Here is a 21,187-nt window from a genome sequence, read left to right as displayed (position 1 = left end):
GAACGCCTCCATCACGACCAGTGATGAAACCCTCAGCAAAGCGCGCAGCGGGCGGTGGGAGTGGATTTCGGATGAAACATAGAGGAAGATCGACGAGCGGAGAGAGGCGAAAGTCGGCATTGAGCGAGCGCGAACCAGATCGACTAAGACAGCTGCCCGTCAACGATACGCCGAATTGGAGAGGGCGGTTAAACGTGCTTGTAGGCGGGACAAGAGAACCTGGACTAACTCCCTAGCCGAACAAGGAGAAACCGCCGCCGCCAATGGTGATATCCGTATGTTGTGAGATATTTCTCGCCGCCTAAGTGGTGCTAGGATGAATGCAAAGATGCCGCCAAAGGACAGAGCTGGACAGCTATTGACTGACCGTACAGAACAGCTTAAGCGATGGACTGAACATTTTGAACAACTCTTGCGAGTTTCAAATGTCAGAGACCAACAAAACCAGCAGCGTACGACGCCTACAGTTCGTCGAATAAATCGCGTCAACTCGGAGGCGCCATCGCTGGATGAAATTGTAGCAGCCATCAAGAGTATGAAATCCAATAGAGCGCCAGGGATAGACTGTATTTCAGCCGAAAAGCTCAAAGCTGACCCATCTTTATTAGCCCAAATGATGCATCAACTTTTCAGCAACATATGGGAAACCGCAACCCTTCGGGTGGACTGGATGCAGGGCATATTGGTCAAAGTCCCTAAGAAAGGAGACCTAACGGAATACGGTAACTGGCGTGGCATCACGTTGCTCTGTATTACTCTCAAAGTACTCTGTAAGGTAATCCTCAACCGGATCCAGGAGAAGATCGACGCTACTCTCCGGCGGCAGCAAGCTGGATTCCGTGCTGGCCGATCATGTGTAGACCATATCACAACGCTCCGCATTATATTGGAGCAGATCAACGAATTCCAGGACTCTCTTCTGCTGGTGTTCGTTGACTTCGAAAAGGCGTTCGACCGACTCAATCACGAAAACATCTAGGGCGCACTTAGGCGTAGAGGAGTTCCAGATAAGCTAGTCCATCTCATCGAGGCTCAGTACGAGGCGTTCTCGTGCAAGGTTTTGCACGACGGTGTCTTGTCCGACCCCATAAGGGTTACTGCTGGCGTGAGACAGGGCTGCATTTTATCACCGCTTCTGTTTCTCATCGTTATGGATGAGACATTAGTTGGAGCAATTGACAGTAGACCAAATCGAGGATTGCCTTGGAATCCTCTAACGATGGAGCAGCTAAATGACCTCGACCTAGCCGACGACATTGTCTTGCTCGCACAACGCCGAAACGATCTGCAGAGCAAGTTAGACGACCTCTCCGAGAGCTCCCAGGCAGCAGGTCTCACAGTCAATGTAGCGAAAACTAAGTCTATGGTAGTGAACACTGACAATTCCACCAACTTCACAGTAGCGGGACAACAAGTTGAGCAGGTATCCACCTTTCAAAATCTTGGTAGCCAAACAACGCCCGATGGTGGTACCAAGACTGATATAGCCACACGGATAAGAAAAGCCAGGGGTGCCTTTGCAGGTCTGCGAAACATTTGGCGCTCAAACCAGATCACACTACGAAAACCCGAATCTTTAATTCAAACGTGAAATCCGTACTGCTGTATGCCTGCGAAACGTGGTGCGTCTCAGCGGAGACAACGCAAAACCTGCAGGTATTCATTAACCGGTGCCTGCGATACATCATTCGTGCCTGGTGGCCTGATAACTGGATATCCAATGAGGAACTCCATCGTCGGTGTCATCAACGGCCGATAGCCACAGAAATTCGTGAACGTAGGTGGAGGTGCATCGGACACACCTTGAGGAAAGGAGCGAACGAGATTTGCAGAGAAGCACTCGACTGGAATCCACAAGGACAACGTAGAAGAGGCAGACCCAGGGGCTCATGGCGACGGAGCTTAGCCAACGACATCCGGGCTGTAGACGAGAACCGTCAGCAGTGGAGATCTCTGACTTCATCCCTTTGTTCTGCCGGACCGGCGGACATGGACACATAAGTAACTAATTGTAAGTAAATGGTTACAGAGACTTACGAAGTCCTGCGTCACCTATGCGGTCGTGTCTTGTACACAACCCCTCTGATTATTTTGTCTGTCTGCAAAGGACAGACTGGATAAATTTCACTAACAGCTGCGGTCGAAAGTCTGTTTCGCAGTTTTCTGCAATCTTCCGGACTGAAAAGTCACTTTGTTCTATGAAACTTTTACAACACACTCGCACTGGATTTATTTTTTTCTGCGAACACACCAACTTTCGGAAGTTGTTTCTTGTTATTACCTACTAGAACAAAACTTCATATTCTTTACCATTTAGAATGCAACTGAGTGAATTTTGCTTTGACTAACATCAAAGATGTACTAGTTTTATGCTCTCGGGTATTCTGGAAATCAAAGGCGTCGGTTACTACTCAAAAGAGTGTCATTTAATTCATATTAGCAGTTCGAAATTAATTACGTTAGCGATGATGCATACTGCATCATGCATAACTTTAACCTGATTTTAAATAGGTGAGAGAATTAGCGTATCTTGAATATCTCTAATAAAATTCAATCAGGCTACAAAATCAGTTTTTCTTTATCGTTCGTGAACTTTATTATTAGATTCGTCAATTGCATCAGGTTGAATCATCGCTATTGATAATACTCCAACAAAAAAGGTTGTAAAATCTCCATTCATAAAACAAAACGTAATAGATACGAATTGTGTCGCTAAAATCTAAACGTTATGGATTTTAATATCAAACAAATCATCCCCCTCGAAGAGATCGTACAGTTAGGTATAATAGATTCACATTTTCCCACGGAAGGGTATTGGAAAACATGAATTTCGTTAGAGCGTCTCCGTTGGACGGGACGGTAAGCTTGATTTGATTGACGCTAATTCCCGCAGCCAAAAGGATAACGTCGTCGTCATCACTACCATCCGCATCTAGCATCTACCTAGGACTAGCTATCAGCAAGTTGCCGGCTTAGCCCATATGAATATTTGATTCTTTTGTGTGACAACGCGTCAAAAGTCGGACGAACGAGCAAACTCAGCATCCCTCGCAGGCGGCGTGGCGATGGCTTCGATGCAGGCGGTTGAATGAAATTAATTTCCAAGACGGCGACGCTAGTTTCTTCGTAATAGTTTTACGGTAACAGCTTCAAACAAACTTGAAATTGCTGCAAACAGGTAGCTATCTCTGTTTCGCTGGCAGGACGCAGTGGAGCATATTGTACATTTGTGAATAATAGATTCGTTTTCCACTGAAGCAAAAGCTTCAGGTTCTTAACTCGTCTGTTGACTATTTCAACCCACTTGTATATCAATAGCTGTATTGTGACAAGTGAACGACCGATAAAATCGTTAATTCTCAACTAGTCTAGTTTTAGGGACCATGTTTGAGAGAATTGGATCGATGGATCTGAAAAAATAATGACCAAGTTTATTTTGTTTTATTTTTAACTGAATAACTGATTATTTCGAATGCGTTCTTATATTCGTTTCATCTTAACACAACTAACAACCAAATGTACTCCACGCTAATCTTGTTGTTGAAGAGCTAAAAGTTGAAATCCTTTTGCTTTTTTATGGCTCGTAATTTACTATCTGGTTTGTGCTACACCATCCCCACTTGGAAGAATAATGTAACGTTGCGAAATTATTTTAAAGTATTGTCGCTCTCCAAGTCTCCATTACAAAAATACAAATGAACCTCAATTAAGTTAGAGTCATCGTGCAACAATTTCGGTAAATATCAACTTAATTTGATGCTCAACCATACCTTACTAGCAGTTTACTTAATATTTATAAACTTTCTAGAATAAGTAGAAAAAATTATATTGAAAATCTTTAGGTTATTTTTTAGTTTTTTCGTAGTGCTCAATATCGTAAACAATATCACGCATGTGGTAATCTAGGCAGTCATAAAATTCTTAATATACTGAACCAACTGTTGTTATTAACGACAAAAATAAATTATTTTTGTAATCTATAATCATCAAAAAGTGGAGTAAAGTCTATAGATTTTCGGATTTTTGCATTTTCTTATTAAGAACAAAAGTCGGGCTTGAAAATTTAAAATTTTTGAACTTCCGTATTTACTGCTTTGTTGGAATATTTGTTTCTCATTCATTCGGATCCGGTATGGGACTTTACTTTGACTCATTTGAATGTACCATATCAGGCAAGCAGAATTTGAAAATGTTATTTACGGGGCATTTGTTGAGCTATTTATTATTAACAATTCTATTGAATACAATCGGTACAGTCAAATAAATCAAATTTGAATGAAAGAGATCATGCCATCCCTGGTTCGGACCGAACTAAGCATACGTTTTTAAGAAATATACGCAAAATATACGAACAAGCAATTAAAATTTCAAAAATTAATGAACTTGATTAACTAGAATTATAGTAATATAATGGACATGAGCAACCTTTTTCGTCGCATTGTTTTACGACATTACAAAAAAATAGTAAAATTTCTTACTTTATGTTGGAAAATTTATATAGCAAAACATTTCTTCATATACGAAACTGTTAATATTTAGAAAACTTACCAAATTAGGTTGTCGGAACTCGTGCAATTCTTTATTGTGATATTTCACTGGATTCAATGGATATGCGCCAAAATCGTTTTATGAGTACTGGTAGATTTGCTAACATACTTATATCATACAAATCTAGATAAGGTTTAGTGATGCTGGTAGTTATTTACAAAGCAAGCATCATTGCTGTTATATATACATATATACAGAATGATTGTGATATCTAAATCATTGCCGGGGGGCGGGTGCCTACACGTAACAAAGTGTTGCCAGGATTTTTTGAGGGGAAAATCGAAATGTGTGCACCTAAGAATCAACGAATGAATTCAACAGGGAAACTAAAGCCCAGGCACTACGGTCATGGTTGACAAGCGGAAGCATGTTGGGAAACTACGAAAGATAAAGGTCAACCATAACATCCTGGAAAATACAAACGCTCTAGAAAAGGAAACGCTCTCGCAAATTTGTTCGGGACATCGTGTTGTTGTTTCACAATTTCACCAGTTTTGAGCAGGTAACGATCTTAACAGCTTCCGAACTTTGTGTCTGAAACATTGCTGCCTGAAGGTCTTCCACATTTCTGTGGAATTAGACACGATTTCTCGAAAGAATTTGCTTAGTTTTGAAATATTATTTGACGGTAGAAACACTACTACTAAACAGCACTACTACCGAGCTACGATCGATCATCAACTTGCAAACAGTATATATTATGAGAACATTTGATAACTGTGCCGACTCAACGGTATAAGTTTGCATACATTAGCAGCTACATGTTGTCGAAACAGGATCTAATCAACAAGGCAAAGATAGATTGTTTGATAGCGAGTAGATAAAAGTAGTATATTGAAATTAACATTAGCAACTATTTAAGGGGTTTTAATGACGCAGACTTTTGGATAGTAGCAGCGTGTAGCAAGAATAAACAAGTTCAAATACCGTTCTAGCGTAATTGACAGTTTCATTCGTAGCCTCGGTGAAAGCCCTCCGCAGACGAGTTCTCCTACTTTGCGACAGAGTCTGTGGGCAGAGTAGCACGCCCTTGCGCGAGAAGTTCGTTAAGTTCAATAGATTATGTTAGGTTTTCATTACAACGCGGGGTTGCATAGCAATAGTTTACATTCGATTTAGTACGACGGTTGAAGAACAGATCGCATAGTAGAGACGTGAAAGAGAAAAAAGAGAGAAAAACAGAAAAAGAGGAAAATATTGGTTGGTTTTTTCTTCACTCGAAAAGTTGCTGGCTGTACAGTGTATGATAGTTATGTTTGCACAAAGAAACTTTGAATCTCGTTGAGAGATACGCAACTTATACGAAAAACCTTCGTAAAATGCCAACACAAAACTATGCAGTTATCAATTGTTTTGAATGTATTTCGTAACAGTTTCTAGTTGTTGTGTGATTTAAACGAAATTCGCATCAAAAACAAAGCTTCATTTACAATCTAATTAGTGTCTGGGGTAGAGAAAATCTTGCTTATATGCGTTGATGTGCCCAAGATTTTACGAAATTGTGAGTATCAGAAAACATAGACTTGAACTTAGCTTGGATTTGCACATGGATTTGAACTTGAATTCGGACTAGAATTTGGATTTGGACTTGTACTTGAAGCTTAGGACTTGGAACTTGGGACTCGGCACTTGGAACTTGGAATTTGGGACTTTGGACTTTGGACTTGGGGCTTAGAACTTGGGACTAGGGATATGGACTTGGAACTTGGGGCTTGGAACTTGGACTTAGGTCTTAAGACTGGCGACTTTGAATTTGGGTCTTGGGACTAGGACTTGACTAGGTTTTGGACTTGAACTTGGACTTGAGGCTTGAAACTTTGAAGTTTGGACTGGAGATTTGGGATTTGGAACTCGGGGCTTGGAACTTGGGACTTTAGACTTGGAATGGAACTTAGGACTCAGGACTTGGAACTTAGAACTTGGGACTTAGTACTTAAGGCTTGGGACTTGGGATCTTGGACATGGGACTAGGGACTAGGACTTGGTTTTTGACTTGAACATGGGACTTGGTACTTGGGGCTTGGAACTTTGAACTTTTGTCTGGGATTTGGAAGTCGGAACTTGGGACTTGGAACATGGGACTTGGAACTTGGGATTTGGAACTCGGAACGTGGGGCTTGGGACTGGGGAATTGAGGCTTGGGACTTGGGACTTCGGGCATGGCACTTGGAACTTGGAACTTGGAACCCGTGACTTGGGACTTGGGATTTGAGACTTGGGATTAGAGACTTGGGAGTTGGGACTAGGGACTAGAACTTGGATTCGGGCTTGGACTTGGGACTTGAGGCTTGAAACATTGAACTTTGGACTGGGCATTTGAAATTTGCGATTGGGATCACGTGACTTGGAACTAGGGATTTGGGATTAGGGACTTGAAACTTGGGACTTGAGACATGGAACTTGGGACTTGAGACTTGGAACATGGAACTTGGAACTCACGATGTCGAACTTGGAACTTGAACTTTGAACTTTGGACTTGGGACTTGGGACTTGGAACTTAGAACTTGGGACTTAGTACTTAAGACTGCGTACTTCAGATTTGGGACCTGGGACTAGGGACTAGGACCTGGTTTTAGGCTTGGACTTGGGGCTTGGAATTTTGAACTTTGGTCTGGGGATTTGGGATTTGAGACTTGGAACTCGGGTCTTGGAACTTGGGACTTAGTACTTAAGGCTTGGGACTTGGGATCTTGGACCTGGGACTAGGACTTGGTTTTTGACTTGAACATGGGACTTGGGGCTTGGAACTTTGAACTTTTGTCTGGGATTTGGGATTTGGAAGTCGGGACTTGCGACTTGGAACTTGGGATTTGGAACTCGGGACGTGGGACTTGGGACTGAGAATTTGAGATTTGGAACTTGGGACTTGGGGCTTGGCACTTGGAACTTGGAACTTAGAACACGGGACTTGGAACTTGGGACTTAGTACTTAAGACTTAGGACTTGGGATTCGAGACTTGGGACTAGGGACTAGAACTTGGATTCGGGCTTGGACTTGAGACTTGAGGCTTGAAACTTTAAACTTTGGACTGGCGATTTGGAGTTTGCGATTTGGAACTCGTGACTTGGAACTAGGGATTTGGGATTAGGGACTTGGAACTTGGGACTTGAGACTTGGAACATGGCACTTGGAACTCGCGATTTGGAACTTGGAACTTGAACCTTGAACTTTGAACTTTGGACTTGGGACTTGGAACTTAGAACTTGGGACTTAGTACTTAAGACTGCGTACTTGAGATTTGGGACCTGGGACTAGGGACTAGGACTTGGTTTTGGACTTAGACAGACTTGGGGCTTGGAATTTTGAACTTTGGTCTGGGGATTTGGGATTTGAGACTTGGAACTCGGGACGTGGGACTTGGAACTGGGGATTTGGGATTTGGGACCTGGAACATGATACTTGAGATTTGGGACTTGGGACTGGGGATTTGAAACTTATGACTTGGGACTAGAGTCTAGGGCTTGGATTTGGACTTGGACTTAAACTTAGACTAGGACTTGAACTTGAATTTGGGTTTGAACTTGGACTTGGAATTGAACTTGAAGAGACACATAGCGCGTATAACTCATTTATAAACATGACATTGGTGGAGCAACGTAGTATAAAAGATCTATAGTATGTAGCAAAATAGCAGGGCCCACGCCTTCTTTCAAAGCCTAGGCACGACAGTGATTCCGCACTAAAAAAAAAACGGTTGATATATTGCTAGATAGGCATGGTTTTCGCTCCCACAGACTCTAACTTGTAAGACTAACAAGGATTATTTTTTTTAATATGCACTATAAAGTCACACTTTAGACCATAGCAAAACTACGAATAATGGGAATAAAATTATATTCTCATGATATGAAAGCTTACGATGTGCTAATAAGATTAGGAGATTAAGAGAAATTATAATATAATAAATTTAGTTTAAATTGAATATTAGGCTTAATTATCCAGCAATAAAAAACCTATCCTGAAGTAGATTATTATAATTTTTTTTTGTCGAAATGTATTTTGGAATTGAAATGAATTATGGGAACGATAATGATGTTTTATCAGTAGGTACCTAGTTTCTGTGCTCATGGAAGAAGATGAGAATAACTTAGCATATTTAGATTAAAAATACATATATTTTGAAATATTTATTGAAATTTCACTGTCCAAAGCAACCTCAGGAATATTAAGATATCTTAAAAATGTAAAACCGTGAAGCTTTGTAACGTTGGTTAAACAGCATACTTTTAGCGGGTTGTATCTTAAAGCGAATGAATAATCAAGTCGAAAAATAATACAACAAAATAAAGCAATATAAGATTTTCAGGTAGATACTGACTTTATTTGCTTGAGTATAAATTATTATCATTAGAGCGAATTTGAGCAAAAGCGCAGGTGTTTACAGTTTTTTTTTTTGCTAATTTCACTTGTCGTCAAAAAATACCAAAATAAAATTCTAGAAAGCAGCTGGAAAACCTTGGCTATACAGCAGGTGCACACGCTCTATGTTGACGCTAATACATTTATGTGTCGGGTGTTCGCTACTCTCGATTACAACACGTCACACTGGAATGAACACAGAACCACACACCTTTTCCTTTTCCTTTTCCTTCTCCTTTCTGCGCGCAACCAGCTGTACTTGCCGAAGGTGAAATTTCCCCGTAGATTAGGGTGGGAAAGTTTGAAGAAATGAAAATACAGCAGTAAAAAGACGGTGAGTTAAAACAGATTATTATAGTTGAGTAAATTGAAAAGGATAGTTTTGGAATAGAAAAAGAAACACGGTTAAAAATAAGTTTAAATCCTTAAAAATCAGTATATAGGAAGATGTACTTAAGATTTATGTATGAGTAAATGCGTGGAGAATGTAAGAGTTAAGAGAACGAAATAAAACGTGATGTTAGACCATATATTCGAATACTGCTGCGGTGATGTAACGGAAACACACTTGACCAGCAATCGATAATTGTTGGTTCCAACTGCTCTAAGTCAATATTTCTTATGGTCTAAATCAAAATTTTCCGTTCTCCCCATTTTTATTGTGCATTAAGCATTTACTCGTTCACAAGAAAGAAAATTTAAAGCTGACTGTTATAATGTCAATAGAAAAAGAAAGTGTTGGATACAATGTAGTAAAATAGGTTCCATAAAACTGAAACAGTTTTAATCAATTTCATATTGCTCGAGAAAATTGTCCGGATTCTGTGTCATACTAAGTAGTGTCACAGGAAAAATAGTTGTCGTGCTATTAGAAAAGAAAAACAAAAGAAGTAAAACAATTTACGATGCTATGTGCTTATCAAACAATTGATTAAACGATGTTATCATAGCATTTCGAGCAAATTACTTTACTAGCATATGGTAACAAGTTTAAAGGAAACGGAGTTAAACATTTTGCTTGTTTTTTCTTGAGTATGAAATTATCGAGCAAAATTTCACTTAAGGAGAGATGACACTTGTTTTCAAACTCGCAGAAGGTGCAGTAGTTAAGTCATTCACGTAATTGATATTGAAATATCCCTAGTTTACAATTGAAAATCTTATAGAATATACCAATACGTAAAATAGTAGATGCGATGTAATATACCTGTTATTATTCTAAAGAAATAAATCACAACAAAATCATAACCCGAGCAGGCGAACTACTCAAGAATACCTGATCCAGATATTTTTTTGGTGAATAACTGCATATCTGAATTTGGTATTGACGAGCTTGACATAAGAGGTAAAATAGCTAAAATAATGGCTAAAAATGTGCTACAAACACTTAAATAATAACTGGTTTTGTTATTACAATATCTAAATAATATCAAATGTTTTTGCTACACTGGACACGTCAATTAAGGTTTCATACCACAATGAGGCATTTACAAGTCATTCTTTGTAGCTTCATAACTGATTCAGTAATTCATTTGGTATAGAACATAAATGAAAAATAACTTATTAGCAGCAAATCAAGGTATCATATCTCATCGAGATATACATAAGTTATTCTTTAAAAAAATGCGATAACTAATGAATATCAAATTTAGATATAATACCTGAATTTACTATTCATTTGGTATGGATGAGGTATTGGCTCCTGCTCGGGAACACTTAACATTTATTTCTCAAACATGAATCGATACGAAGCGCTGAACTAGCTATAAGATTAGAATTATCGGGCAGTTTGCATTGCATCGTTTCATCGTCTTTATAATTTTTAACGCACTAAACAGACAGAGCACGGAATAATCAATTAAAGAAAAGCTCAAATCTTAAAACTAGTCTATTATCAAACCAGGCAAAGTATATGTTTGCAGTTGTTTTCAGTGGAAGCACTTAGGTAATATTATTTTATTTTATTATTTTATCAGACTCGTCGGATGCGATCAAGATTCTAATATAAGCAGCCAGCATTCTAGTTGCAAGAAAATATGCAAGCTCTATGCTTACAGAAGTATACTATAGGACAGATCAAGTAAATGAAGCTTTTCAGTAAATTAAGAATTATTCTTCAGTTTATAATTCTTGATTTTAAAATTTCAACTTTTAACATTTAACTTTCAACTTTCAACTTTCAACTTTCAACTTTCAACTTTTAACTTTCAAGTTTCAATTTTCAACTTTCAACTTTCATCTTTTATCTTTCAACTTTCTACTTTCAATTTGCAGCTTTTAACCTTCAACTCCGGTCTTTTCAGCAACTCCAGCATGCAGTCCCTACATAATCGTGGTAACAGGCGGAATACGAAAAAATTTAATTGAGATCGCGTACCCAATCCCGTTGGAAACTAAGGTCGTATGCCGACAAGGGGAAAGAGGCACTCATGCTTCCGCTGAGTGTTGACAAAAGAAAGAGTCTTGCCAGCCGTGAACCCACTGCACAGTGGTCCAAACAGCGAAATACGTGATCGTGTGATATTGCGCCAAAACGTGAAGTTTTTCGCATAAAGTGTCTTTAGGAACATTTCTTGGTATAACAAGCCCCTTCATGTGAGAGAAATCTTTGGCTGATTAATTCCCTTAAAAGTAAGATACGAAATTTATTTTCTCGTACATTCGAGATACAGGTTTGGTACTCTCGGCAAAGTTGTAGTAAATATCAATGCAAGCAACTTTGTCAAAGACACCATATTTGTATCTCTTCATGAAAATTATCTATGAAGCGTTATTCGTGGACAAACTCTTTAAAACAGTTTTAAAACGCTGACTTATTCTGGTCAACTTTTACGTGTTCATAATGTTTTAGAAAGTTGTTTATCTTGCTAAAATTAATGTTTTTGTAGAACATTATTATACGTGATTTTCTGAAGTTTCGGAGATTTTGAGCATTTTTTATGAAAAATAGTACTTCATTGAGCTTAAATATTTCCCAAGGTGGCAAATGGTGGCAGATCAAACCGCTCCTACTTAAAAGTACAACAAAAACCTTTAAAAGCAAGTACTTTATAAATATTTAAAAAAAATTTAATCTTAATGAAGTACTATTTTTCATCAAAAATGCTCAAAATCTCCGAAACTGCAAAAAATTGCCTATAATAATGTTCTACAAAAATGTTGATTTTAGCAAGATAAGCAACTTTCTAGAACACTATGACCACGTAAAAGTTGACCAGAATAAATCAAAGTTTAAAAACTGTTTTGAAGGGTTTGTCCACGAATAACGTTTCATAGACAATTTCCATGAAGAGATACAAGTATGGCATCTTTGACAAAGTTGTTTGCATTGATATTTACTACAACTTTGTTGAAAATACCAAACCTGTATCTCGAATATACGAGAAAATTAATTTCGTATCTTACTTTTAAGGGAATTAATCAGCCAAAGATTTCTCACACATGAAGGGGCTTATTATACCAAGAAATGGGCCTAAAGACACTATATGCGAAAAACTTCACGTTTCGGCGCTATATCAAACGATCACGTATTTCGTATTTCGCTAGAGAGCTGAAAAACGGCAAAGCAGCTGAAAAGGACAGTATCTCCGTCGCACGTTTGAAAGCCCGGACCGAACGGCTGCATTCAATCCATCAGGTTATACTAAAGGTTTGGACTGAGGAGTAACTTGCGGACTGGTTGGAAGGCCTTATATGCTTTATTTACAAAACGGGCAATCGGCTCGATTGCCGCAAATATCGAGGCATTAGGGTAAATGAGGTATTTTGGCCCATGCGTAATGCACTTTATTTTTGGCCACTACGGCAAAAACAAATGGAGGGGACTAAAATATTTCGTGTATCCTACTCTCCACAATTCTGCAAACAAAATTCTCTCCCGCATCCTGTTTCATAGATTGGGACCGTCGCAGAAACCTTTGTTGACCAGTGCCGTTTTCGATTTAATTGCAAATTAATTTAAAATTTTTTTTCGCCCCTCTGCACGTGCCTTTACAATTGGCCTTAATAATCGGAAAATCAAAAAAAAAAACGATATTAGCAAAAATTAGTTGAATGCAAAATGAGTAGGACATAGGCTGCGCGGATTTAATGTTTACCGAAATTTAACGGAATTGTGCGAAATTTATCTTACATTCTATAGTACATCACCATTAAACTACAGTTAACGCTATTGTAAATTTTGTCCAGTTTCGCTCGATTTCGATACATACAAAAGTTCGCAAGAATTCGTACAGCATTGATAGGATATTAGCAAAATGAGACATGAACTACACTCACAACACTATCACAAAAAACACCTGAACTACACTCTTAAATGAGTTTACCTGTGAATAGGTTGGATTCGGCTGAAACTACCCACAATGCCCTTAAAGTGTACAAACCCAGATTTTGAGTAGTTTTCCAACTTGGCGGGAGGGAACTAAAAGTACGTTATTTGCCACAGAGAATAATTCAATTATTGGTAGCAATCGGCAGAAATTTCGAAGTTTTCGAATATCCAGGCTAGTCTCATACAACAAGTTCTTACAACTGATTATCGTTTCGTATGGCAATTTAGCATCGTTTACTTTAGTGCCTCGCTCGTTACATTTTTTCAACGGCAGTTGTGGCGGTTGAAGGTCGTTTTGTATTCACTTAGGTACACTTACCAATGACGTAACTTCCATTAAGTGATAATCGAATATCAAAAATTTGATAGCTTTTGTACAGGTCCCTGATAAGCTAGTCAGGGGTTTTAAACATGTTTTATGAAATATGCCGAAAAGTATCTCGCACAATCAGGTTTTTCGAGACAATTACCATACTGATACTGAACTGATTTTTCATGTTTTTTTCTTATATCGATATTTTCGCTTTTCGTTACCTGTTTCGCGATGGCCACAAAACCAAACACGTCCTCAAATCGCATACGAGCTTGAACGACAGTGATTGCGTCACCTGCATCGGTGGATCCAGATCAATTTCTTTCCACAAGCAACAACTTCTTCCTCTGGCAATTGTGGAAGATACAGTGGATTTTTAGGTGTCTAGTAGCAGCAAGTGTTGGACTAACATTCCGTTCCCTCCCAAATTAACCTACATCACAAAGAATTGGATCACCAGAAAACGCACGCTGAGAATGATCTGCTGCTCTCAAGCACCTTTATGATGGTTCTTTATGCAATTTCAGCTGATCTTGATCAATCGCGGGCAATTCACGGGCGGTCAAACTCTGCTATGCTTTACTTACTTTTTTACTTTTTCGGCGACAATCCGCTTATCGAATCCATGCCGAATTCAGGAGCCGTCTCCACATTACTCGGTCTTGGGCTGTCACACTCCAGTCGCCCCTAACATCCGCTGTTCTAGCATCCTCGTCAACAGCGCTCATCCAACGGGTCGTCGGCCTCTGTCGGGTTCTCTGCTAAATATTGTTTTCGCTGATCTCTCATAAGAAATCCTTGCTACAAGGCCAGTCCATTGTAGCCTGCCTTATTTTAGTCGCTTCACAACATCCGCATCTTTGTACACTTGGTATATTTCATGATTTATGCACCTGCGCCACACTCCTTCGTCTAATATGCCGCCAAGAATTGATCGCAGGGTCTTACGCTCGAAAACGTCAAGAACTCGTCGGTCGCTCTTTTTCAACGTCCACGCTTCTTGGCCGTAGAGTACCACCGGGAGAATTAGCGTCTTATAGAGCGCGAGTTTTGCACGGAGTTGTAGGCTACGGGACCTCAGCTGGCTACGTAATCCGTAGAAGGCCCTGTTGGCAGCCGCTATCCGCCTTTTAACTTCACGGCTCACATCCTTATCACATGTCACTAACGTACCAAGGTAAATAAATTCGTCGACCACTTCAAAAGTATCTCCATCTATCACCACCGCAGTTCCAACACCCGAAGGGTTACCACGCTCTCTAGCAGCCATCATATACTTTGTTTTGGTAGAATTTATGATAAGCCCTATCCTCGCAGCTTCCTGCTTAAGATGAGTGTACGCTTCTTCCACAGCTCTACGGTTAATACCGATGATATCGATGTCGTCCGCGAACCCTAGGAACATGTGAGATTTCGTGATGATGGTAACGCTTCTCTGCCCGCCGGCCCTGCGAATAGCACCTTCCAATGCTATGTTGAACAGCAAGTTCGATAGTCCGTCACCTTGCCTCAAACCATCTAACGTCACAAACGAGTCCGAAGTCTCACCCGCTATCCTGACGCTTGATTTTGAACCATCAAGGGTAGCACGTATCGGCCTAATCAGTTTTGTTGGAAAACCATGTTCAAGCATAATCTGCCACAGCTCGTTTCGTTTAACTGAATCGTATGCCGCCCTGAAGTCCATAAACAGATGATGAGTCTGCAAGTTGAATTCCCGGAATTTATCGAGGATCTGTCGCAAGGTGAACATTTGGTCCGTCGTGGAGCGTCCCTTTCGAAAACCACACTGGTATTCGCCAACAAAGGTTTCCTGTAACGGCCTCAGTCTGAGAAACAGGATGCGGGAGAGAATTTTGTATGCAGAATTGAGGAGAGTATTACCTCGATAATTGCTGCATTCGAGTCGATGGCCCTTTTTGTAAATTGGGCATATGAGACCTTCCAACCAGTCAGTAGGTAATTTCTCCTCAGTCCATACCTTTAGTATAACCTGATGGATTGCACAATACAGCCGTTCGCTCCCGACTTTCAAAAGTTCGGCGGGGATGCTGTCCTTTCTAGCTGCTTTGCCGTTTTTCAGCTCTCTCGCTGCTTTCCTAACCTCGTCCAAAGTTGGTGGATCCACACCTTGTCCATCATCCTCAATCGTTATCCTGTTTCTGTTGACCATTCCATCTTGTTCCCCATTCAACAGTGCATCGATATTGTTATTGTTTCCAACGCCTAGCCACCTCCGATCTTTCGGTAATTAGGTTCCCCTCCTTGTCGTTGCACATAACAGGAGTTGGCACGGTCCGGTTCCTGATTCCGTTGATCGTATTAAAGAAGCTTCTTGTATCGTGCCTTTCGAAGCAATTTTTCCGCAAAAACGCGATCCTAGTGCTGACGTTTCTTACGACGGTGAAGTCTCTTTTCGGCAGCTCTAGCATCTCGGTATCTCTCTCTGCTCTGGCGTGTCACAGTTGCAGCCAAAATGTTACTTCTGGCTTGATTCTTCTCATCAGTCACTCGCTGGCACTCTGCGTCAAACCACTCACTGGAAGTGGTTGCAGCAGTAGTACCCAACACTTCCCGCGCTGTAGTACTGATCGCGTCGTGGATGTGTCTCCACTGTTCGTTCAGGTTCTCTCCGAGAGGTTCACCGATCCGCTCATCAGTCTTCCGAGAGCACTCTGCCGCAACTCCCTCCGCTGATAACCGCCGAATGTTCAGTCGTTTCTTCCTTGTTGGCTTCGATTTGAATACGTTGGACAACCGGGCGCGGATCTTGCTTACTACGAGATAGTGGTCCGAGTCAACGTTTGGTCCCCGGAAGGATCGCACGTCTGCGACATCAGAAAAGTGCCGGCCATCAACTAGAACGTGGTCGATCTGAGAGCAAGCCTCTCCATTAGGGTGTTTCCAGGTGTGCTTCCGAATGTTCCATCGTGCAAAATGGGTACTACAGATAACCATTCCTCTGGCTGCAGCGAAGTTGATTAGCCTCAGGCCATTGTCGTTTGTCGTGGGATGGAGCCTTTCTCTACTCTGCTATGCTATGTTGTTTGAATTTTCTACTCAAAATTTGACTTTATACACATTGAGGGCATTTTGAGTAGTTGTAACCAAGTTTGAGCGAATTCCAATCTGTTTACATATGAGCCGTTCCGAATTATAGTGTCTATTGACCATTTTTATAGAAAATGAGATTTTGGCATAAATCGTATCCTTTTGCAAAGATATACTCTGCAAACAATGGAAATTTCAAAAAAGTAGGTTTCCACCCCGCTTTTTTCATGTTGAATTTTTGATATGGAACAGAATGACCAGTGGTCTATGTACATGGCACTTGTTAATAATCAATATTCGTCCATTTTTGATTTCTGAACTGCGTTGGAACACGATGTTCGACTTCTACTCGTTAAACCATTTCATCTGATATCCATACTGCGGTCATTTTCAGAAAACCGGAAGTCGCCATCTTTGATTCCAAAATGGCGTCAGAGCACGATATTCCATACCCAGTCGTTATACTCTTTCACCAATACCCATTTTATTGTGGTTTTGCATCATTTATTGACATTTACAAATTTCATGGATATAGACCACTATGTTGCGGAACGTTTTGGGGATTGCAGATAAATTATATATGAAATCATAGTGGTCTATGTACATTGGTATGAATAAATCGTATATTTTGACAAAACTTGAGATTTTTATGTAGGTATTGCTATATTGAACCACTTGAGCAGAATTGAATAGAATTTTTGATAGAGTTTTTTAGACAATTGCGTCTCTTGTAAAATTTGCTGAATGATCAATAGACCACAATGATTCGGAACGGCTCACACAGACTTTTAAGACGGCATGTTCAGCATGAAACAGAAGTGGAAGTTCGAACAATGCGATGACCGAAAAACAGTTGTCGATTTTGTCTTTTCAGGTTTCCGCATAGAGAACATATATGAAAATATGAATAAAATATATGAAAATATGAATATAATATATGAAATATGAACATATATGAAAATCAAGATAGGTTTGCTTTTTACGCTTTAATTTGAGGTTAAAACGCTTGAAGCAGTTGAATATTATTGGGTTTTAAACTTTTGTTTTCTCAAAACCTTGCTTGGAATAATCAAATAAGGGTGAAAAATGTTAAAAATAGGGGAAAATGTGCAAAATGGGGCACCTTCCGACGACAAACAGGAAAGGGGTGGGCACCACGCGATTCTCCGGAAAATTTTACATAAGATCACCTATATTTTATAAGCCTGCAGGCCGTATCTTAATTGCGTCCGTTTTTTCTTTCGATTTGCCCATAGTGCACCGTTTTTTTGCCTGACCGCATTTCAAGGTCAAAGACTAAAAAACACGAGTTTGGTCCATTAAAACCTGTTCAGTGTTTCAAAAGTTATGATACTTTAAAGATAAAAAGGTTAAAAATCCGCAGTTCCCGGTGGGAAACGGAGGTGGCCGTTAACGTTACGGCACAGAAAAATCTTACTAAGGAACATTACAAATTAAAAAAAGGCATTACAAATAAATAAATGTTTCCTTCGTATTTAATACTAGTATTTTTATACTCAGGAATGGTTCAATCACTGTGACTCATTTTTAATTCATTTGATGGTACCGTCCTTTTAATCCTTTTCGTATTGTACTAGCGTTTTAATCTGTTCCACATTCAGTTTTTCCGCCGATTCGAAATATTCGCCGCTTGCAACTGCCAATAAATCAAACTAGTGAAACAACAACAAAGAGCATGATGGTCAGTTTATAACAGTATCTGCATATTTAGAATTGCCAGAGGTGTTCAAATTTAAAATGAATCCCGTTAGTTTGCATGAGCACTCCGTGGTATTCTCTGTTATGCATAAATACATGAAGCCTTCCAAATTTTCATGCCTCGTGGATGAAATGACACTTTAAAAAAATTGATAAAACCGAGTTCAAATGGTAGTCAAAATCGAGGGTACTAAAAATCGGGAATAGATATCATCGGTAAACCACTGTACTGCAAATATTTCTCAAATTTTCTTGTTTTGATTATTCCTGCTTATTTCCCTCAGTGCCTCCGTGCAATATCAAAGCAATAATGCAACAATGCGCATCTGAAAAAAATATTGTGTAGTAAATATTAGGCCATAAAAATCTCTTATTTGCACTCATTCCCGGTTTCAATTTGGTGGAAAATTTATTTTATTTGTTTGTATTTCACTTTCGATATTCATTTCTCAGTTCGATTGACAAAAAAAAAAGAAATATTTCATAAGCAGTTTAACTTCTTGTTCGTTTCATTTTGGTTCCGCTGAAGTACCGGTAATGCATCCAGAAAATATTTACACATATGAAAATAATTAATCCATCCACCACACTAAATAGTAGCGTCAAGACATAAGCTGCAATCACTTTTAGTATCACACTGACAAATTTATCCGCAATTAAAGAAAGTTTATAGTTAGAGCGATAATGTTTACTTGCATTGAATATAATAAATTTCAGCATATAAGATATACAAGCGCGCATCGTAACGACACCAAATAATTTTGAAAACATGGCCAGATCATAGCCGGTTCTGCCATACGTATAAATAAACATACCGACGACACAAACAACATTCGCAGTGCATGCATGGTTGGAAAGCTTTCGCCTTACCTGTTTGAACTGCCGCATGCCACCGTTGATCCGTAACGAGTCCGCCGCTATGCCGGCGATTCCGTCGCCTGGTTCGCGTAACTGCCGCAGCGAGGAGCTAGGTTGGGCACAGACATGCGCACACTGGCTCCCGCAGCAGATATGCGAACTGGCTTCGGGTTGGGAACTTTGGCGAATGATTCGGGAGCCCGACGTTGGCGAGGAAGTAATCAGCACCGGCGGGATAGTCGAGTGTTGAACCGTAAGTCGACTGTGGAGCGCGCTTCGGACGCTTTCCTTCGAAACTGAGCGGGTTAGTTGTAGCGAAGACACCGGCGTGGTGGAGGCACGTCTATCACAGTTACGACAGGCACGGCATCTGTTGTAGGGCACTAGTTGATATCCAACAGCAGCGGTAGCTCCGACGCCACCACCTGTTGCCGTCGTCCCCCGTCCACCATCACCGTGGCACGAGTTCGAAACGGCTATTGCCGGTGCATCGAGTCGACAGTGCATTTCTATATCGGGCACAGAGCGCGCATTATGTTGATCATCATCCCCCTGACCGCTCTCCTCTGACCCGCCCAATCCGGTTGCCGATAATTGGGGGCTTGCTAGATATGTTGACGTTCTGTCTTGTCGTATTAAAATTGGCTTGTTAGCACTACTGTTATTATGTCCGCTGCTGGCGGAACTGCTATTGTTCGTATTGCCAGGGTGAATTATTGACATTGGCTGGCTGGCAGCACTGGCACTGCCGGTGCTTGTCGTCGATTGTTGATTTGTTGGTCCGTTAAAAGAGCTGTGCGATGCCATCCTAGACTTACTAATGGTTGATATGATACTTGATCCCGTCGTTGTCGTTGTGCTGCTGCTATTGTTGTTATTACTATTCGCGGACATCATCAGTAGGGAAGCAGTCTCATCGGAGCTACCATAGCCTGAGTTGCTCGGCGGATCGTTCTCGCTTTGTACGGACATTTCCGGAGCTACCGCCGTCAGCTCGCTGAGCAAAGTTCCTCCTCACCTCCGGTGTTGATTGACGTGATGAGTCCACACGATTTGATTGTTCAGCTTTTATCTGGAAGAATGGCAGAGAGAGAGAAAGAGAAAAGCAAGCAATGAAATGATGTGAATTATTAATCTTGTTGCCAATCAGGAAGCCGATAGTGACGGGCAGCGTGTTGAAATTGATAACGGATAAACTTGCGTTTTAAAGATTGATTATTAAATGTTTACGGAAACTCATGGTAAGCGCTATTTGGAATTAGGCTATAAAAATAACCCATGAATAGATCTATTACTCCTGTATAGAGAATGGCTTTAGAGCTTATAAACTATCGAAATTTATCTTTTCCGTAAGTTTTTAAAAAATTTGCTGAAGCTTCTATGGCTGGTGTAATACTGATTGTGATGTTTGGTAGAGAAATTTCTCCATTTTAATTATTTACACCAATTAAAATCATTTATCAACGCTAGCTGTCCCTAGCTGACCCCTCGGTGCTGAACGCCTTCCAAAGCCGTAGCTCCGACAACAACTGCTACAACAAGGCGGACAGTGATACTGACAGCACATTAGGCAGTAAGTTATAACCTCCGATAAGCTAGAATCGCGCGCACGTTATTCATCACAATTTAATATATTTTCATATATTTATTATTTAGAACTCAGGTATATATCTATATTTGTTATGAATTAAATTGAATAATCTTAATATAACTTAACTAATACAGTAATGACCCGATTTTGTCACCCCCATGATAAATTTAGGGGTGACAAAAACGGGACAGTGACAAAATCGCGTATTTTTTCAATTTTTATTTTTTGCAGATAACTTGGAACGAACTACATATATTTCATTCTGATCACTTTTAGGACATTTCGCGCTTCCATCTACCTCTCTGTGGACATTTGTCACCTGTTCACAGCACAGGCCCCACAGGTATGAAAACACGCGTTTTTTAATTGCGCCGAAATGGTTGATTATACTGGTTAACTATGTTCAGAGAAATTTCA

General features: G+C 40.1%; 1 protein-coding gene across 1 annotated transcript in view; it reads right to left on the bottom strand.

Annotated features, from left to right (window-relative positions):
* Window positions 1–21,187, bottom strand: part of LOC128738726 (small conductance calcium-activated potassium channel protein) — a 567,023-nt gene that overhangs the window by 390,898 nt on the left and 154,938 nt on the right. Inside the window, exon 2 of the mRNA XM_053834053.1 lies at window positions 19,192–20,251. Coding sequence (XP_053690028.1) covers window positions 19,192–20,151 — 960 coding nt within the window. The 5' untranslated portion in view covers window positions 20,152–20,251. The remainder of the gene's footprint in view (window positions 1–19,191; window positions 20,252–21,187) is intronic.

The sequence above is a fragment of the Sabethes cyaneus genome, chromosome 2 (genome assembly GCF_943734655.1).
Source record: "Sabethes cyaneus chromosome 2, idSabCyanKW18_F2, whole genome shotgun sequence".
NCBI classification, from domain to species: Eukaryota; Metazoa; Arthropoda; class Insecta; order Diptera; family Culicidae; genus Sabethes; species Sabethes cyaneus.
The sequence above is the reverse complement of the archived record's forward strand: the minus strand, read 5'-3'. Positions and strand labels throughout refer to the sequence as shown.